General features: G+C 39.6%; 2 protein-coding genes across 2 annotated transcripts; one reads left to right on the forward strand and one right to left on the reverse strand.

Annotated features, from left to right (window-relative positions):
- The first annotated feature begins 1346 nt into the window (after positions 1 to 1346).
- LOC119727647 (lysosomal Pro-X carboxypeptidase-like) lies at positions 1347 to 9562 on the forward strand. The gene is made up of 9 exons (XM_038199631.1): positions 1347 to 1751; positions 2052 to 2192; positions 2753 to 2854; positions 4981 to 5162; positions 5566 to 5723; positions 6261 to 6433; positions 6844 to 7008; positions 7725 to 7912; positions 8436 to 9562. Exons 1-9 carry the CDS (start codon positions 1548 to 1550, stop codon positions 8638 to 8640), a joined length of 1518 nt encoding a protein of 505 aa, XP_038055559.1. The 5' UTR covers positions 1347 to 1547; the 3' UTR covers positions 8641 to 9562.
- LOC119727648 (WW domain-binding protein 4-like) lies at positions 9563 to 15043 on the reverse strand. The gene is made up of 8 exons (XM_038199632.1): positions 14765 to 15043; positions 14047 to 14119; positions 13577 to 13711; positions 13101 to 13218; positions 12374 to 12610; positions 11939 to 12039; positions 11054 to 11298; positions 9563 to 10739 (listed from the first exon to the last, which is right to left on the reverse strand). Coding segments are annotated over exons 1-8 (1149 nt in total). The 5' UTR covers positions 14767 to 15043; the 3' UTR covers positions 9563 to 10501.
- Between the last annotated feature and the right edge of the window lie 220 nt (positions 15044 to 15263).

A 15263-nucleotide genomic window follows, 5' to 3' on the forward strand; every position in this document is an offset into this window, starting at 1 on the left:
ACAAAGATTCCCAACGGATGAGAATCATGAGATCCAGGGGACGAAGCTGAGTGATTTTAGCCAATAACAAGAACAGATCCTAGCACTTCCGCAGCCCGTGTCACTTTTTTTCTTGAATTTCTTCTTTTTTTTGGTTTAAATGCTGTTGAGGGAGGGTACTGCCCACATTGACCCCTTTACTCATATGTTCATCATACTCTAAAGACACAGAACATTTTTTTTCCCGATTTACTATGCTTTAGCTCAAAAAGATAACTGATGGTCGTGGGTTCCCGGCCCTTCGAGTTTAACCCGTCCAAATATACCCTCTTTTATTTCTGGCGCCAACACAAACTCCTGACTTTTATTTTAGCGTAAAGTTTAGCCCACTGATACTATTTTTTATTTCTGGCGCCAACACAATTTACCATCTTCATTTCTAGCGTCATAAATGACGACATCCAATTTTGAAACACCCCCCTTGGAAAAAATCCTGCGTACGCCACTGCCGCCGGGCCTAGCAAAATTTTGAAATGTATACGATGTTCTCTAGCAGCCTGAAACTAAGGATCCAGAAGGGGAGGACCTTCAAATGACATTTGAATGTTATCTGCTCAGAGTGAATTTTGGACTTTGCTGGTGATCTTTTTGAACTATCTATAATGATTTTGGAGAACTAATTGCCTAACAAGCAAATTGAAAGTTATACTTTTTCAAAGAAACATCTGATATACCCAAGTTAAAAGAAATATTGTATAGTGGTATAAAACATATTAGCCAAGTTTATTAAGCATTTTTCATAAAAACCTTTCTAAAAAGTTGTTTTTGTCTCTCAAAGGTGGTTGCAATATCAACGTTTCCAAATAGTGAACGCCGTTAATAGATGTTTCAATTATTGGACACTTGTTAAGAGAACCCCCCCCCCCCCCCCCCCCCCCCCCCCCCCCAGTTAAATAGCCTCCGCGCGTTGCACTATGCACAAAATACCTTGCCGGTGCTCCAATTTCACAAATACAGATGTTATTAAGATTTTTATTATCGTTTATCTTTCTGTAATCTTTTTGATTATAAGTTTGCAGTGGGGGGGGGGGGGGGGGGGGGGGGCGGCACGTACTTGGTTCGGTCATTTTTAACATGATTTAACAACCGAACCTTGGAAGCAAAAGGATCAGTGACAGTGTATATTTCGTATGAACAGTGTCATAATTACAACATACAAATTCACAAAATATTGAAACAAATTAAGAGAAAAATTTCAATTAAAGGAATGTAAAATTACATCAACAGCTTTGATGATTATTCACGTATTTAATTTTGACGGGGAGGCAGTCAGCCAGTCACGTGCTTAAAAAGTCACAAGCTCTCATGATACAAATCACATGACATTAGTCTTGAACGTTATTGTACGTGAAACACTAGGCCTAGTTTAACCGCACAGAATGATCATGTACAAAAGACATAATCACATCTTTTCTGCTTTACTTTAAGGTCTTACCTCCATGGTTGAACGTATCTCTCCAAATCTTCTCGAATTTTGCCCCATCTAGACAGGATATCGTGTAGGGAAAATGCGTACTTTTCACCGTACTTTGCTGGCAGTCTGTGCCGTGTTGGCGGCGCTTTGCACGGTATCATGCACCGAGCAATTTCACAGTCGTCGTATACGTAGGCCTGTTGGTTTGGGACTAGGTCTTCGAGCCAAATCAACAGCTGGTATGCAGTGTCCAGACAATAAATGCCGTATATATGAGACGTATTACATTGAGCAAAAGGTGAGTGCGAAAATAAAGATACCGCTTTAATTTATAATTAAGTTAACAACTGTGAATTTCAGGATTTTGTTAACACTGATTGTTCAGTCCTTGCACTAATGTAACAGTAACTAACACGCCTCTAGTCATAAATCTTCCATACACGACAAACAATCCATCACGTCCCAAATTAGCTATATTTGCAATCAGTTATCTACATTTACAATAACAAGCATGAATTTTTATGTTAAGATGAAAATCAATATATATCACCATTTTTAATGACTTGTAAATTTTGTGTTCTTTAATGTATTTTCAAAGATTGACCATTATGGTTTCATAAATGATGACACATTCAAGATGCGATACCTCGTTGCCCAGCAGTACTGGGATAAAAACGGTGGACCGATATTCTTCTACACCGGCAATGAGGGCGACATAACCTGGTTCTGTGACAACACAGTAAGTATTAATCAGGATATTCCACATGAAGTTACAAGTAAACCGCCAATCATTTTAAGTATTGTCAGAATGTTTTGTTTATCTGTTGTACTCATACATATATTGATAGAAGCTTGGAATGTTTAATCCTGAAACCACTTTAGTTTTACCATGTTTATCACTATATAACATATTATAACCTCATTGATGGTCAGTCACTGGAGATATATTGAAATACCTTCTTTTTTTTCCGACCAAACTGTTGAAATATTATTTGTTATTTGCTCTGAAGAAGAGGACCAAAATCTCTTTCTCAGGTCATAACGTTTGAAAATTGATTAAAATAGGTGCATCTATCTATAGAAACTTCAAAAAACAAAAACCAAAACAACTTTGAAATGCTGCTATAACGAACACAGTGGGGTTCACAGAAACTGTTCGTTATAGAGATTGTGCATTATAATAGAATTTACTATTTCGGGAGCCCATGGGGATGTTCGTTATAGCCAAATGTTTATTATAGTGGTGTTCATTATAGCAGTGTTTCACTGTACATTTTTTTGCTTGTTTTCTTTCACCAGGGCTTCATGTGGGACATTGCTCCAGAATTCAAAGCAATGTTAGTGTTTGCTGAACACCGTTACTATGGTGAATCTCTACCCTATGGGAAAGAATCGTACATGGTGAGAACAAAAATAGTGGAAATATTTTCAAGCAAAGTAACAAAATTAAAGCCAGCCTAAGCCCACTCCACTCAGGATGTGGACTTGCACTTGGTGCTCATGCAAGTTCTCCCTGAATGGTGACAGCGCCGTTTGATATTTAAGTTTTTTAAGTGGTATTTTGACTTCCCCAGAAAGTTATAACTTGGTCTTCAAACTGTATACTCTCATGTATAACTTGTATTAAATATTGCATAATTATAGAATATAAGTAGAAACAAAAGATCAATCAAAAACCATCCCATTGGGCGACAACCCTCAGACTTTCAGGTTGTCTTACAATGAATGTTCTGGCGGAATTGCAGTCAAATCCATACCAGTCAGCCCCAAGTCAAGTAACAAGGTAAACTAGAGGTTCGCGTTTGTTGTTACAAACGCAGAGTGGTCGGGCAGGCAATTTGTTCATTAAACACTGCCGAATTGAGTATGAATATGTTTATGTAAGAACAAAGGATCACGAAGTAAATCCTTTCCAGTACAATCAATTATTTTGTTTCAAAAAATGCATATTTAACGGTGTGATAAATTTTAGTAAAGTGACATTTTCTGTACTCATACAAGTTATTTCCGGCTTGATGACGTCATAATTCAAAAACGGGAAGTGGATACCGATTTAGTTCGCAGTGGATAAATGTTCGTTGTGAAGTTAAATAACGTATGAAAATATGGCAAATATAACTGTATGTATTCATAACACGTAACTTCCGGTTTGATGACGTCACAGTATTTGGAAGCAAAACGTGAACATTGTAAGGGATATCGTTATATGGGCTACGAAGATATACGACATGAATCAAATGATAGAATTAAATCTAAAATATTATATTAATATTTTCAAATTCTCGTATAAGTAACTTCCGGTCCGATGACGTCAAGAATTTGGAACCTTGCCAAATTATCTGTGGCTAATCAAAGAATATCAAGGGGCGATTTGGAACTATTTGAACCGATCGTTTTCAAATTAAAAAAAACAAAACACTATTTTATGTGCCGCTCAAGGGCGCCCTTTCGAATGATGACGTCATCACACTGTTGTTGTTTTTGTGTCTGACATTCTTCACTTAACACTTTCATAATTTATATGTGTGTAGTAAAATGCTCCCGCTTTTGAGCTATATGCCGTTTTTATTGCACTTCCGGTAACACCGGAAGTAAAGGTCAAGCGGGTTTGTGTCCGGGGACAAGAACTGTTAGTCACGGCATAGTCTACAACCTCACGAAAAAACGAACACGATACTCTACTTAGTTCAAAAGATATAACGCAAACTATTTTGTCCAAATTTGCCTTTAAATCGCTTGTAATTTTATATCTGATGACGTCATGCTGACGTAACAAAATTTATAACATCTTCATAACGTGGTACAAGTTCACACAAGGTTTTGTGATCATACCGTGAAACGTTCGGAAGAAATGCTGTTTTTGTTTTGATGTCAGGCTAACGTCTTCATTTTGAATTCACCTAACTTTGACCTTCCGGTAGACCCGGAAGTAAAGGTCAAGTGAGTTCACGTACACGACAAAAACTGTTAAGCGATTAATGGTCTATCTGATTACAGAATACAAACATCATTGATTGTTTAGTTCAAGAGTTATAGGTGAAAGTAATTGGTCACTTTTTCAGATAAAATCACTTGTAATTTGACACCTGATGACGTAATCATGACGTCAGAGTAATATGCACCACTTCGGATGAGGGTCGATATATATTGTAAGTTATAAGTTCATACCATATACCGTTTAAGAGAAAACCCGCGGAGAAGTATTGTCCGGAAAAAAGAAAGAAAGAAAGAAAGAAAGAAAGATTAATCGTTACAGATCCAAAGAGTGGTCGGGTTGTGCCCGACCACTCAATAAATTGTGGGAACAAAAGTATTTCGTTACCATTGTCCATCTCCTTTAGGTAATGTAACCTTTCTTGTTGTGATTCAACTTGTGATTCAACTCGAATTTGACTTTTTGTGAATTGACAATGTGATAATCATGTGAATTGAATTGTGATTGGCTTGTGATTTGACCCATGATTGACTTATGATCAACTTGACCAAAAACCTCCTAAATGTTGGTGTGTTTTTCCACACTCTTCTAGGACAGGGAACATCTAGGTTATCTGACATCAGAGCAGGCTCTAGCTGACTATGCCGTTCTGATCAAGTATATTAAGTCGTCTATACCAGGGGCAGCTAGTAGCCCAGTGGTAGCATTTGGTGGCTCATACGGGGGTATGCTGGCTGCTTGGATGAGAATGAAATATCCTGATGCTGTTGTAGGGTAAGTTGGACTTGTAATCTTACATTATTTTTTGAAAATCAAAGATGAAAATCGATTGTCTGTGTAAAATGAGCCTTACTATTATTCTGTGTTGTAGTCAAGTCCATCATAAGTACCTCATCACATTTCATCATAAGTCCACCAAAACTGAAAAGGCAAGACACAAATTATTCAAATGAACTAGTACGGAAGCATTCTTTTGATGTTGTTCATCACCTGTAAGTTGTGGCTGGATATGTCAAAGGACTTGTGATTTACTTGTGACCAGACTTGTGATGGACTCAAACACAACTCTGTCATGATCACGTTTGAAGTCTTTCAGAAGAGTGAACTTGAGTACTCAGCCGTATACATGCATTTATTTGTTTATTCTCTTGTCTTATTACTGACTTATTTCAAACAGGTCCATTGCAGCCTCTGCACCTATCTGGTCGCTCAACAATCTCACAAACTGCAACACACAGTTCACAATCATAACAAAGGACTTCACTGAAGTCAGCCCCACCTGCAGCAAGACAATAAGAGCCAGCTGGGCTGTTATTGATAAGTTTGGGTTGACAGGTAAGTCAAATGAATCTGTAATGAAGTTTAGAATGCTGTACGGAGCTCTAGCTAAGGTTATACTTCTATAGTCGATATTGGGCTGACAATGTTTAGAAACAAGACATATACTTAAACAGAATTCAGTTTTGGGATTTGCCATCCACAGTAATTTCTTAACTTAGCACTGAATACTCGGTGCTTTCGGAGGGCTTGCAAGAAAAAAGTTCCCATCAAAAACCGAGATACTTTTTACTAAATAAGACTTTGGGAGAACTGACTGAGTGTCACTTGTGAGCCAGGTAGTGTCACCGTATAGGATTAGGCCTACTCCGTAATGCCAGTGAATGGGCTAAAATCGCCTCATTGAGTTAAGCAGATGCATCAAAGACTCCTAGTGAAGAGCCATTCTGAATCAAGTGAATAAAGGTGTGTGTGCCCAGGGATCAGCTTTTTTGTGTATTTTTTTACGTGTGGAATTTTCATGATGCGTTTGTTTTACCCATAACATGAAAAAAAAAAACAATCTTATAAAATTTTTGAATTTGGCTGCTTTAGCTGAAGGTAAAGAACAGTTGAGAACATCGCTGAGATTATGCAGCCCAGTGCTGACGGGTGATGATGTGGCCGTCATCAAAGATTGGCTGACGGAGACCTGGTTCAACCTGGCCATGGTAGACTACCCGTACAATGCCTCCTTCCTGGAACCACTTCCTGCTTTCCCCATTGAGGTCAGTGTAAATCTTTCTTTTCTTGGTTTTAACTTTGCATGCTCCGGACTCTTTGCATAAGTACCCCCTCAACAGTACAGTTACAAAGAGATAGTTAAGGTGGAACTCTTAAACGCATTGCTGCCATACACCTGATGCTCACGTGAGAAGATTATTCACATTCATCAGAGTAAATAAATATCGCGTACTGCACGCTAAACACTCCCTTGAAGTGTACCAAGCATAGGGTGCTATGGCTCTCATCAGCAGTCTTTATGAAGCATGAAATCCATGGCCAGCAACATGCTGTCATCATTACTGAAGGCCTCTGCGAATATACAAGTTTGTCTATGGCAGGAACAGATTGTTGGCTGGCTGATTAGCTTAGTTGGTCAATGATTGACATAAATATATTTGCATTAATCGTACAGGTTGTCTGCTCACACATCAAGAGTGCTAATGCCACAGGAGTGGCATTGCTTGAGGAACTGGCTGAGGCAGTGAATGTTTACTACAACTACACCGGCTCAGCCAAGTGTTTCAACACCTCACAGACAGCCACTGGATCCCTTGGAGATAAAGGCTGGGGATTTCAGGTCAGTTTATTAACTCAGGTCAAGAAATGGGCCTGTTTCAGCATTATCAATTATTCTCATGTAAAAAAACTTGTGTGAATTTCTTGCCTGGTGGAGAATTTTTTACATTTAAGTAGGGGGAGGGTGGCCAAGTGGTTTGGGTTTGTGACTCATGATCAGAGGGTCAGGGGTTCGAATCCAGCTGCTGGTCATGACTTGTGTCGCTGCGGGCAAGCCACTTCGTCCCCACTTGCACCTCTCCACCCAGGAGTATAGTGGGTACCAGCATAAGCTGGGGAGTAACCTGCGATAGACTGGCATCCCATCCAGGGGAAAAGACATATTCTCAGTTGTTTCATGCCAAGGAAACTGGAAATAAACGCCGGCCTGAAGGGCCATACTGGTTTTTGAAATGACTTGACTTTTTACTAAAGAAACCTGTTCAAGCACTGGTTTTTGCAAATTTAGTACGTATGGCCGGCCAGTTCCCCAATCTTTTGGACATTTTTGCTGGATCTGAAGAGCCAACTTTTTGCCCTCTGACTGACTGAGTCACTGATTGAATCACTTATTGACTGAATCACCGAGTATAAATGGTATCCTAAACTGAGACTTTTAGATACATGTGGACTAGGCATTCCCAGTCTTGTTTACAGCACTGTACAACAGTTGTTCCACATTTCAAACTTGTGTTTCACAAATGCCCACAACTTTTTCCCTGTCAACCTTCTCCATAGGCCTGCACAGAGATGGTCATGCCGTCTTGCATGGATGGTAAGCAGGACATGTTTGAGCCTTCACCGTGGGTATATGAGGCATACGTCAAGGAATGTCAGGCAGACTGGAATGTGACACCCAGACCAGACTGGCCCATCGTACAGTACTGGGGCAAGAACATATCGGCAGCCAGTAACATTGTTTTCAGGCGAGTACAAATAACATAACATGCTGAAACATATCCTGATAAATTAAATTACAGCCACAGTTACAGCCTGATAAATTCAGTTACAAGGAGTCTGTGGTTACCAGACCCATAATATTGGGCCCTGGTTTTGGCAAAACCCAATATTGAATGGAAAACAAGAAAACTATTGTGCATTAAATTGTTTGAAGTGCCCATTAAGCACAATCTTCATTGCTCTTATGTCGTGCATGTCTCGAAAATGTCTCTTGTCTCGACAATCTCAAACATTAAAATTCTTCCCTCTTCAGTAGTGAAAGAAATGATATCAGGATGTTTCTCCCCAATTTTTTCCCAGTCGTCTTCCCAGTTCCTTATCAGTAAATAAAATCAGACACACAAGCTGAAATTGTGCTCAAACTGTACTCCGTATTTCAAACACATATTCAAACTTGGCCTTCCTAGACACAATCTTGACTAATTTGAGTGCATATTCAACTATGTCATCCTGTATAATCTTTTTAATTATTTAATGCTTTCTACACAGTAATGGACTGCTAGACCCATGGTCAGCAGGTGGGGTGTTAAAGTCCATCTCGGATACCGTAGTGGCTGTCATTATTCCAGAGGGGGCGCACCACCTGGACCTGCGCTCACACAACAAGGATGATCCGCCGTCTGTAATTGCAGCTCGTAACACGGAGAAGGCCAACATCAAGAAATGGATTGCTAAAGCCCATGGCAACTTGTAGATTGGGTCTATGCAGGTCAAATTTGTGAATAAGCTGGTCATTTCCCTGATTGTTTGATTCGTGAAAATTAATAGTAATAATATTAATAATTATAACTCCTCATAAAGGGCTTTCCATCTTAATAAAAAAGACCCCAAAGCGCTGTACATTACAAGACATAACATTGCCCCAAATTGGAGAATATCTACTTGTTTACTGACAGAAGTTTAGGAATCAGTACTGTTTTCCGTCCATATTCTCGCTTGTGGTTCTGTACCTGCTGTAACAGTCTTAGTTCGTTGTCAGTGATGGTATAAACATGTTACTGATCAGTTTTCTATACATATAAGTTAACAGCTGTCCAGATTTCTGGAGTCCCACCTATGTGTACGAACAGAATGTGTACGAACAGAATGAGAGATCTAGAGAACAAGTGTGTGCTGAGTGTATAAAAATATAAAGTATAAAAAAGCTTTTAAAGTGGCATAACAATCTTGTTATATCTCTCTAATAAATTAAAGGGACACTGGGTCCTGGAACAGCCCAATTGGGCTACAAAACGCGCTTTTGAATATTTTTTATTCAAAGGCGATAAAATGAATGATGGATATCTTGTCTGTAGAAAGTGCATTATGTTGATTCAACCGATGTTGACCTCATTTAAACAAATTATAAAAAGCTTGCCAAGCGTGTAGTCTAGGAAAATTTGAATCAGCCAAGACATATTTATGGCAGCTTTGGAGTTTTAATGTAAAGTTTTAATATAACATTTTTATTCTTTTGAAATACTTTTTTTCTGTCTGCGTATACGTCATTTGAAACGGGCAATGTATGAAGTCCCAACCAGAATGGTTTAATATTTTGCTTTCTGTTAAAAAGAATTTATATTAGAACAAATATATTTTTAAAGATTGATAATAAAAATGAAGGAGACATTTCATGATTTCAGCGGATCACTTGTAGCTGTGTTGTTTATTGCATTAATATTACGTATCTGCAAAAGCGCTGTGTTCAAATCCACGCAAAAATGCTGCTAATAACACAACAGTCACCCTAAAAAACATTCATGCACACATTAACTTTCCAATAATTTAAACAATCGCGTTCAGGGTAAACAAAAAGTATTAAAACATGGCATAAGTCCAAGTTGAAGAGAAGAGGATGTTGAGCGAAAACATGAAAGTTCCCCACCCAAGGAAAAAAATCCAATTTGTTTGGAATAATATTCTGAAATGCGAAAAGGGGGGGGGGGGGGGGGGGAATTGGACGAGTACTCGTTTCAAACAGCCTTCTTTGACCTGCTAGCACCTGTGCTACATCATATGACATTGTACATACTCCCTGATGAATCATTAAAACCATACAGAACAGGTGTAGTTTACAGTGGGACAGGGATTAGAAGGCAGCGCACGTTGGGGCAGTACAAGGACCAATTGGCAACTACTATTGTGCCAGTGTACGTCCAATAGTGCAACAAATTATGTTGCACTCCAATTATGCCCAGGCTATAAAATATTGCAAAATAAAGAGCTCATAGAGTCAGGGTGGTTCAGTAACATGATATTTTTTAACTCTAGATTCATGCTTGAGTGGTGAGTACTATTGTCAACACTTAATAAAGAAGTGCAGTCTGTTAAAAACTCATTTCTTAATACTAAGGAACTTTTGGTTACACAGGCTGCAGATCTAAGTTTAAAATCACACAAGCTGGTATGCAGGAGTTGAACAGTAGCCAGCATCAAAAGGTTCGTTTGATGTAAATAACTCCAAACATTAATCAGCTAAATCAAGCACTGACTGATGTTGTGTTCAAGTGCTGGGGTTTAAGGTGTGTCCATTCTTTTTATATGTTAGATGCCGAGAATGTTGAAGGCGGACCTGCTCAAGTATCTGTATCTCTTTGACGAATGGACCGGCCTCCACCACCAAACTTCCTCTTCTTAAACGATGCCACTCCACTTCCCAGCGGCGAGGAGGACGACTGCGATGCAGAGGTTAGTGATGAGACTGTTCGCTCTTTGAATTTGACTTTCTCCCTGGGTTGGTGCTGGGCGGCCTGAGGTACGATGGGCTGGAAGTATGGCCTGTCTGGCTGAGGCAGCTGTAGATCAATGGGGGGTCTGCATCACCAAAGAAATAATGGCAGAAAAGAGAAATGTTTCTTTTCACTTTGTCTTTGAGAAAGATTCAGCTAGCATTGAATTCTCGGGCCCACCTAGCTTTTCTGCAACTTTGTTTAATGATGCCCCAAGAAGTAACATTGTGAACACAATGACTGCTAAATGCAGAAAATTAGGTTTTTCATTCATGTATTTGTCAGTTGTGTAGATATCCATTCCATTTTGCTCTTATCAATACTGAGATACTCCCCCACTAGCATTGGACTTTTTGGAAACACAGTATGTTCACAATTAAATGAGCTTTTGTTACTCACGTGTCATCGGGAACAATAGTAGTCCAACCACCATAGGGGTTGACCATCTTCCGCTTAACTGGTCTCAGTGCATCCTCATCTTTCTCATCATCATCTTCTTCTTCCACTTCCACTTCATCTTCATCATCCTCATTCCCACTATCATCTTCTTTCTGTTCTTCATCATTTTCTTCCGGTTTCTCATCTTCGGTTCCTGGAGGTTTGAGATCCTGAGAGGTCTTGGTTGTTTCTTCTGCAGGTTCTTGCTGTAGGATTGATGTGATATTCAAGGGTCAGTCTCAAGTATCATCAAGCCCCATGTAAGTAATACTCAAAGAGGTGGGGCTCTACTTCCCTGAATCCTAAATGGAATCTCCTGGGGGAGTTTGAAGCATCTTGGAGGATTTTGCCAGGCTTATGATCTCATGTAGCGCTTAATGGAATGAACAATTAATATCAAAAATTTCCTACGATATTTTTGCTGTCTCCTTATGCAAGATGGCATCATGTTGGTGCCAACAGCTGTCCTTTGAAAACTGACACATGACCATTCTGGACCAATGAAATTACAGTATCCAAAATGAGAAACACTGGTAAACCACAATGTTAAGTCAACTCACAATAAAACACAATATTTATTATTGCTCAGTAGACTCAGAGTACAAATATTGCAAGAAATATCTTACAAGAAACCAGATTTTCTTGATAGAGAAAGCCTGTCACTCATTGAAATGCCACGCTTATTATGATTATATCATGTTATGCTTTTGTCTAATTGTTTCATATAACTTTTTCTTTCGTAAATTTCACTCTAATCATCCTGTACATACGTCTTTGATTTCTGTTTTTGGCTTATGTCTGAATAGCAATAAATGTTGTTGAACAAACGCCATGAACTACATTTACCTGTTCCTGTGTCTGACTGGTCCCGTCCTCAGGATCTTGCTGTTTGTATATTGTAGACTCTTCTGTGGCTACATAGCCCTCAGGCTTCTCCCACTGGGACTCTGCAAATGAAATTCAAAACCACTGTATTCAAAAAAATGAAAATGATCACTGTCTCCGGCCAGGAACAATAGTTTCAGACTGGCATTCCAGAGTCACGCTATGCCAAATTATTAATAAGGTATGAATAATAAATAAATGAAGGATTTGACGTTTGTAGAAGCAACTACATTGAAAGATTTTTCTTTTTTAGTGACTCCACAGTCTTGTCAATTGGGTCCAATCATATGACGTCAAAGTATGATGTGACCACCTGGTTTCCCCTTGTTGTCCACCATTGCAGAAGTCAAGTGTTTAGTTAGAAACAACATAGATGGACCACAAACTAGACTGTACCTCCTGTCACTGTATTCCAGTAGTATGTATGCCCCTCTGGGCTGGTTCCTTCCAGCCAAACACATGTTGTCTTAGACCCTTCTGCTGCAGTGGTTGCTGCCGTGGATTCTGCAGTGTGACTTGATGCTTCAGTTGCTGGAGCTGTGCTTGATGTGCTGCTTGTCGCAGTAGTCTTGCCAGCTTGTTTAGTGGAAACTAGGCCTTGTTTGTGTAGTTTCCTTGCTGAGTTAAGAAGCTCTGTGATAGAGAACAGACTGTACATATGAATATCACAGTGGAGTTTTGAGTCACTTTAGTGAATAGATTCAGGTTGGTGTAGCGTTACTTTCCTCGCCTTCCACTGCTGTGACATGGGTTCGATTGTTATGGGCGTGGCCAACATGTGGATTGGGTTTTCAGTCCCTACCTGATTCTGTGGGTTTCCCAGAATAGTTTTCTGGGTTTTCCTTCCACCTCTGAAACCGTTAATTGTTTTCTCATTGTCTCCTCTCTACAGGTTTCTTCAGGCTTGCGAGCTACAGTGCCTAGGACGCTGTTGAGGAATTCTTGGTTTCATTACGAGAAATAAATTTTGACCAATCACAGCAGTGATTAATGTCCAACATGCATGCAAAAAGTCTGACATTTGTATTTTTCAGGTCAATCCAGTCAGTAAGAAGTTTCAATTAACATCCATAAATAAATGAATAATTCACTACAAAACTAGGGTCGGTTGGCTTCTACGTACCTTCTTTCTTTTTGGCTGTTGCAGCAGCACTAGCAGCAGCTGAAGCGGCCTGGGCCTTGTACTGAGCAGCGAGGGCTGGGTCATTCTCCAAGTCCTTCTTGAAAGCCTTAAGTGCTTCCTAGCAGAAGAAAATGAAGGTATACATTCATTACAACAAAGGATTTATTCTCAACTCTTTGACTACAGCGAGCTGCTATATCAAAGCAGTCTAGTCAGGAGTCTAGTTGCATGACTGTGGACACTACTGGACAGCAGCTGTAGAAATGAAGACTCGGCCCGGTACCAAATGTTTCTTATGGCACACTTCACATGTACAGTGCATAAGGAGTGCAAGGCCGGTAGTTTCATGCACAATTTTATTTTCTTGTTTTAGAACTTCCAGTTTACACAAGAGAGGAACTCTCAGTATACACAGTATGTTAGTCCCAAATTTGCAGACTAGGCTACAAGATCTGATTCATGGAACTTCTTTTTACCGTCTCCATCTTGATGAGATCACTGTCAAGGGTTTGCTGTATCTTGTACTGCTCATGGCCCTTCTTCCGCAACTCAGCAAGCTTCTTCTCCACATTCTCCTTGTGTCGTTTGCCTCGCTCATGGAAGTCAATACTCTGCCAGGAAGAAACAGATAGATTAGTTCAGACCAATTCCGGGTTGTACAATATAAAACAATGTTTGTAATGTTTTGATTAGAAATACAAAATTTTGCAATAATTCTGTAATATTTGTCAAGGTTCCATTATTACTATCACTTGGTTTACTAGTGTGTAAATATTTCCTGCTTGAGGCTCCTATAAAACACTGTTTAATTTTACAACTTATGCAGCAATTTTAACCACAGATGTGCCATCTACTCATACTGTTTCAGTCACTTGTGAAAATTCAAAGCCCCCCCCCACCCCTTTTTTTATTTGTTCAAACAAATAAGAAAAATACTTTCTCATACAGCTCTGTTGTCAGCTATCCAACACTTGCAGAAATCACAATGCTTCTTTGGTTGAGACTTCCAGTAGGTAGCCCTGTGGGAATTGACCAAATAAAAAGGAAAATTAAGTGAACAGTGAGCGCCGCAGTGAAGTAGAATCTTTCTCAATGGTAAACATGGTAAAATGGACTGGTAAAATTATGATTTCTCTAATGTCCTAAAAAACATTGTTCCCAAATTTGAAAGAGACATGGATCAGTCGGTGCTGGTTTTATTTTTTAAAATTTTTTTAGAGTGAGAAAATGGAATTCTAAAAACCCGCAGTCAAACTCAAAGGGGAGGCCATGCACTCCCCCCCCCCCCGAAAAATGGCCCTGTCTGTGCACCCTCTCCCCACCCCCCACCCCTGCCTCTCCCAGTACCAGTCGCACCTCTTCTTTGTCAGTTTGTGCCCCCCTGGGCCCTGCGAATACGAATACGAATTTGGGAACGCAAATCAGCCCCTCCATCCAGCCAGCATGTCAAAAAAGTGAGCCCCCGGCCCTCCCGGTATCCCCCCACGGCCAACGGCACCGGCTCCGCGGCCGGCCAGCCCACCCACCCACGTCCACCCACAATGCCCTACGAATGCTACCATCACGTCTACTACAAATGACGGTTAGTGTGATATATCCAGATATGATATTCTGCTGACTAAATAAATGGTTGAAAGCAAAGAGATGAAGATGACTTTTCTTACATTTTTCTTCCCCGGCGGTTTTTAATTCTCTATGTATGTGAGTGCGCCCTCAAGTGTTCTTCGATTGGTAAATTGACTGACCTTTAATAAGGTCAATGACCGCTTGATAGGGAACAAATCCAAATGCAAATCCAATGAAATGTGTCCACTTCCTTCATTTCGGTCCAAATCAAAATTGATGTACTTTATTACATAACATAACAGTCGTGATGTCTCTAATATCTGATAAAAGGATGAATTTTCACTGAAAAACATGATTTATAATTAACACGCAGGGAACCGATGTTCATTTATTGTATGACATGTTAAACAGCACTTGATTGGGCCACTTTTTATGACAGTAATTGCAGGTATACATTTTGTCCAAAAATGTTGGCAGAAAATAAAAACACACTTTCCTATTTTAATAAAGGTTGATTTAGTTTTATAATATCATTATTCAATATTAAATGTAGGTTAAAATTGTATTATCGACCCTTTAATGCCCAGAAAAATTAAC

This window comes from Patiria miniata, unplaced genomic scaffold (assembly GCF_015706575.1).
Source record: "Patiria miniata isolate m_02_andy unplaced genomic scaffold, ASM1570657v1 HiC_scaffold_20, whole genome shotgun sequence".
Taxonomy (NCBI): domain Eukaryota; kingdom Metazoa; phylum Echinodermata; class Asteroidea; order Valvatida; family Asterinidae; genus Patiria; species Patiria miniata.

Coding starts and splice junctions, on each gene's coding strand:
- LOC119727647 (XM_038199631.1), top strand. CDS start 1,548: ATGCGTACTTTTCACCGTACTTTGCTGGCAGTCTGTGCCGTGTTGGCG. Junction 2,855..4,980: donor ATGGGAAAGAATCGTACATG/GTGAGAACAAAA, acceptor ACACTCTTCTAG/GACAGGGAACATCTAGGTTA. Junction 7,009..7,724: donor ATAAAGGCTGGGGATTTCAG/GTCAGTTTATTA, acceptor CCTTCTCCATAG/GCCTGCACAGAGATGGTCAT.
- LOC119727648 (XM_038199632.1), bottom strand. Junction 13,219..13,576: donor ATCTCATCAAGATGGAGACG/GTAAAAAGAAGT, acceptor TTCTTCTGCTAG/GAAGCACTTAAGGCTTTCAA. Junction 11,299..11,938: donor CCAGTCAGACACAGGAACAG/GTAAATGTAGTT, acceptor TCAATCCTACAG/CAAGAACCTGCAGAAGAAAC.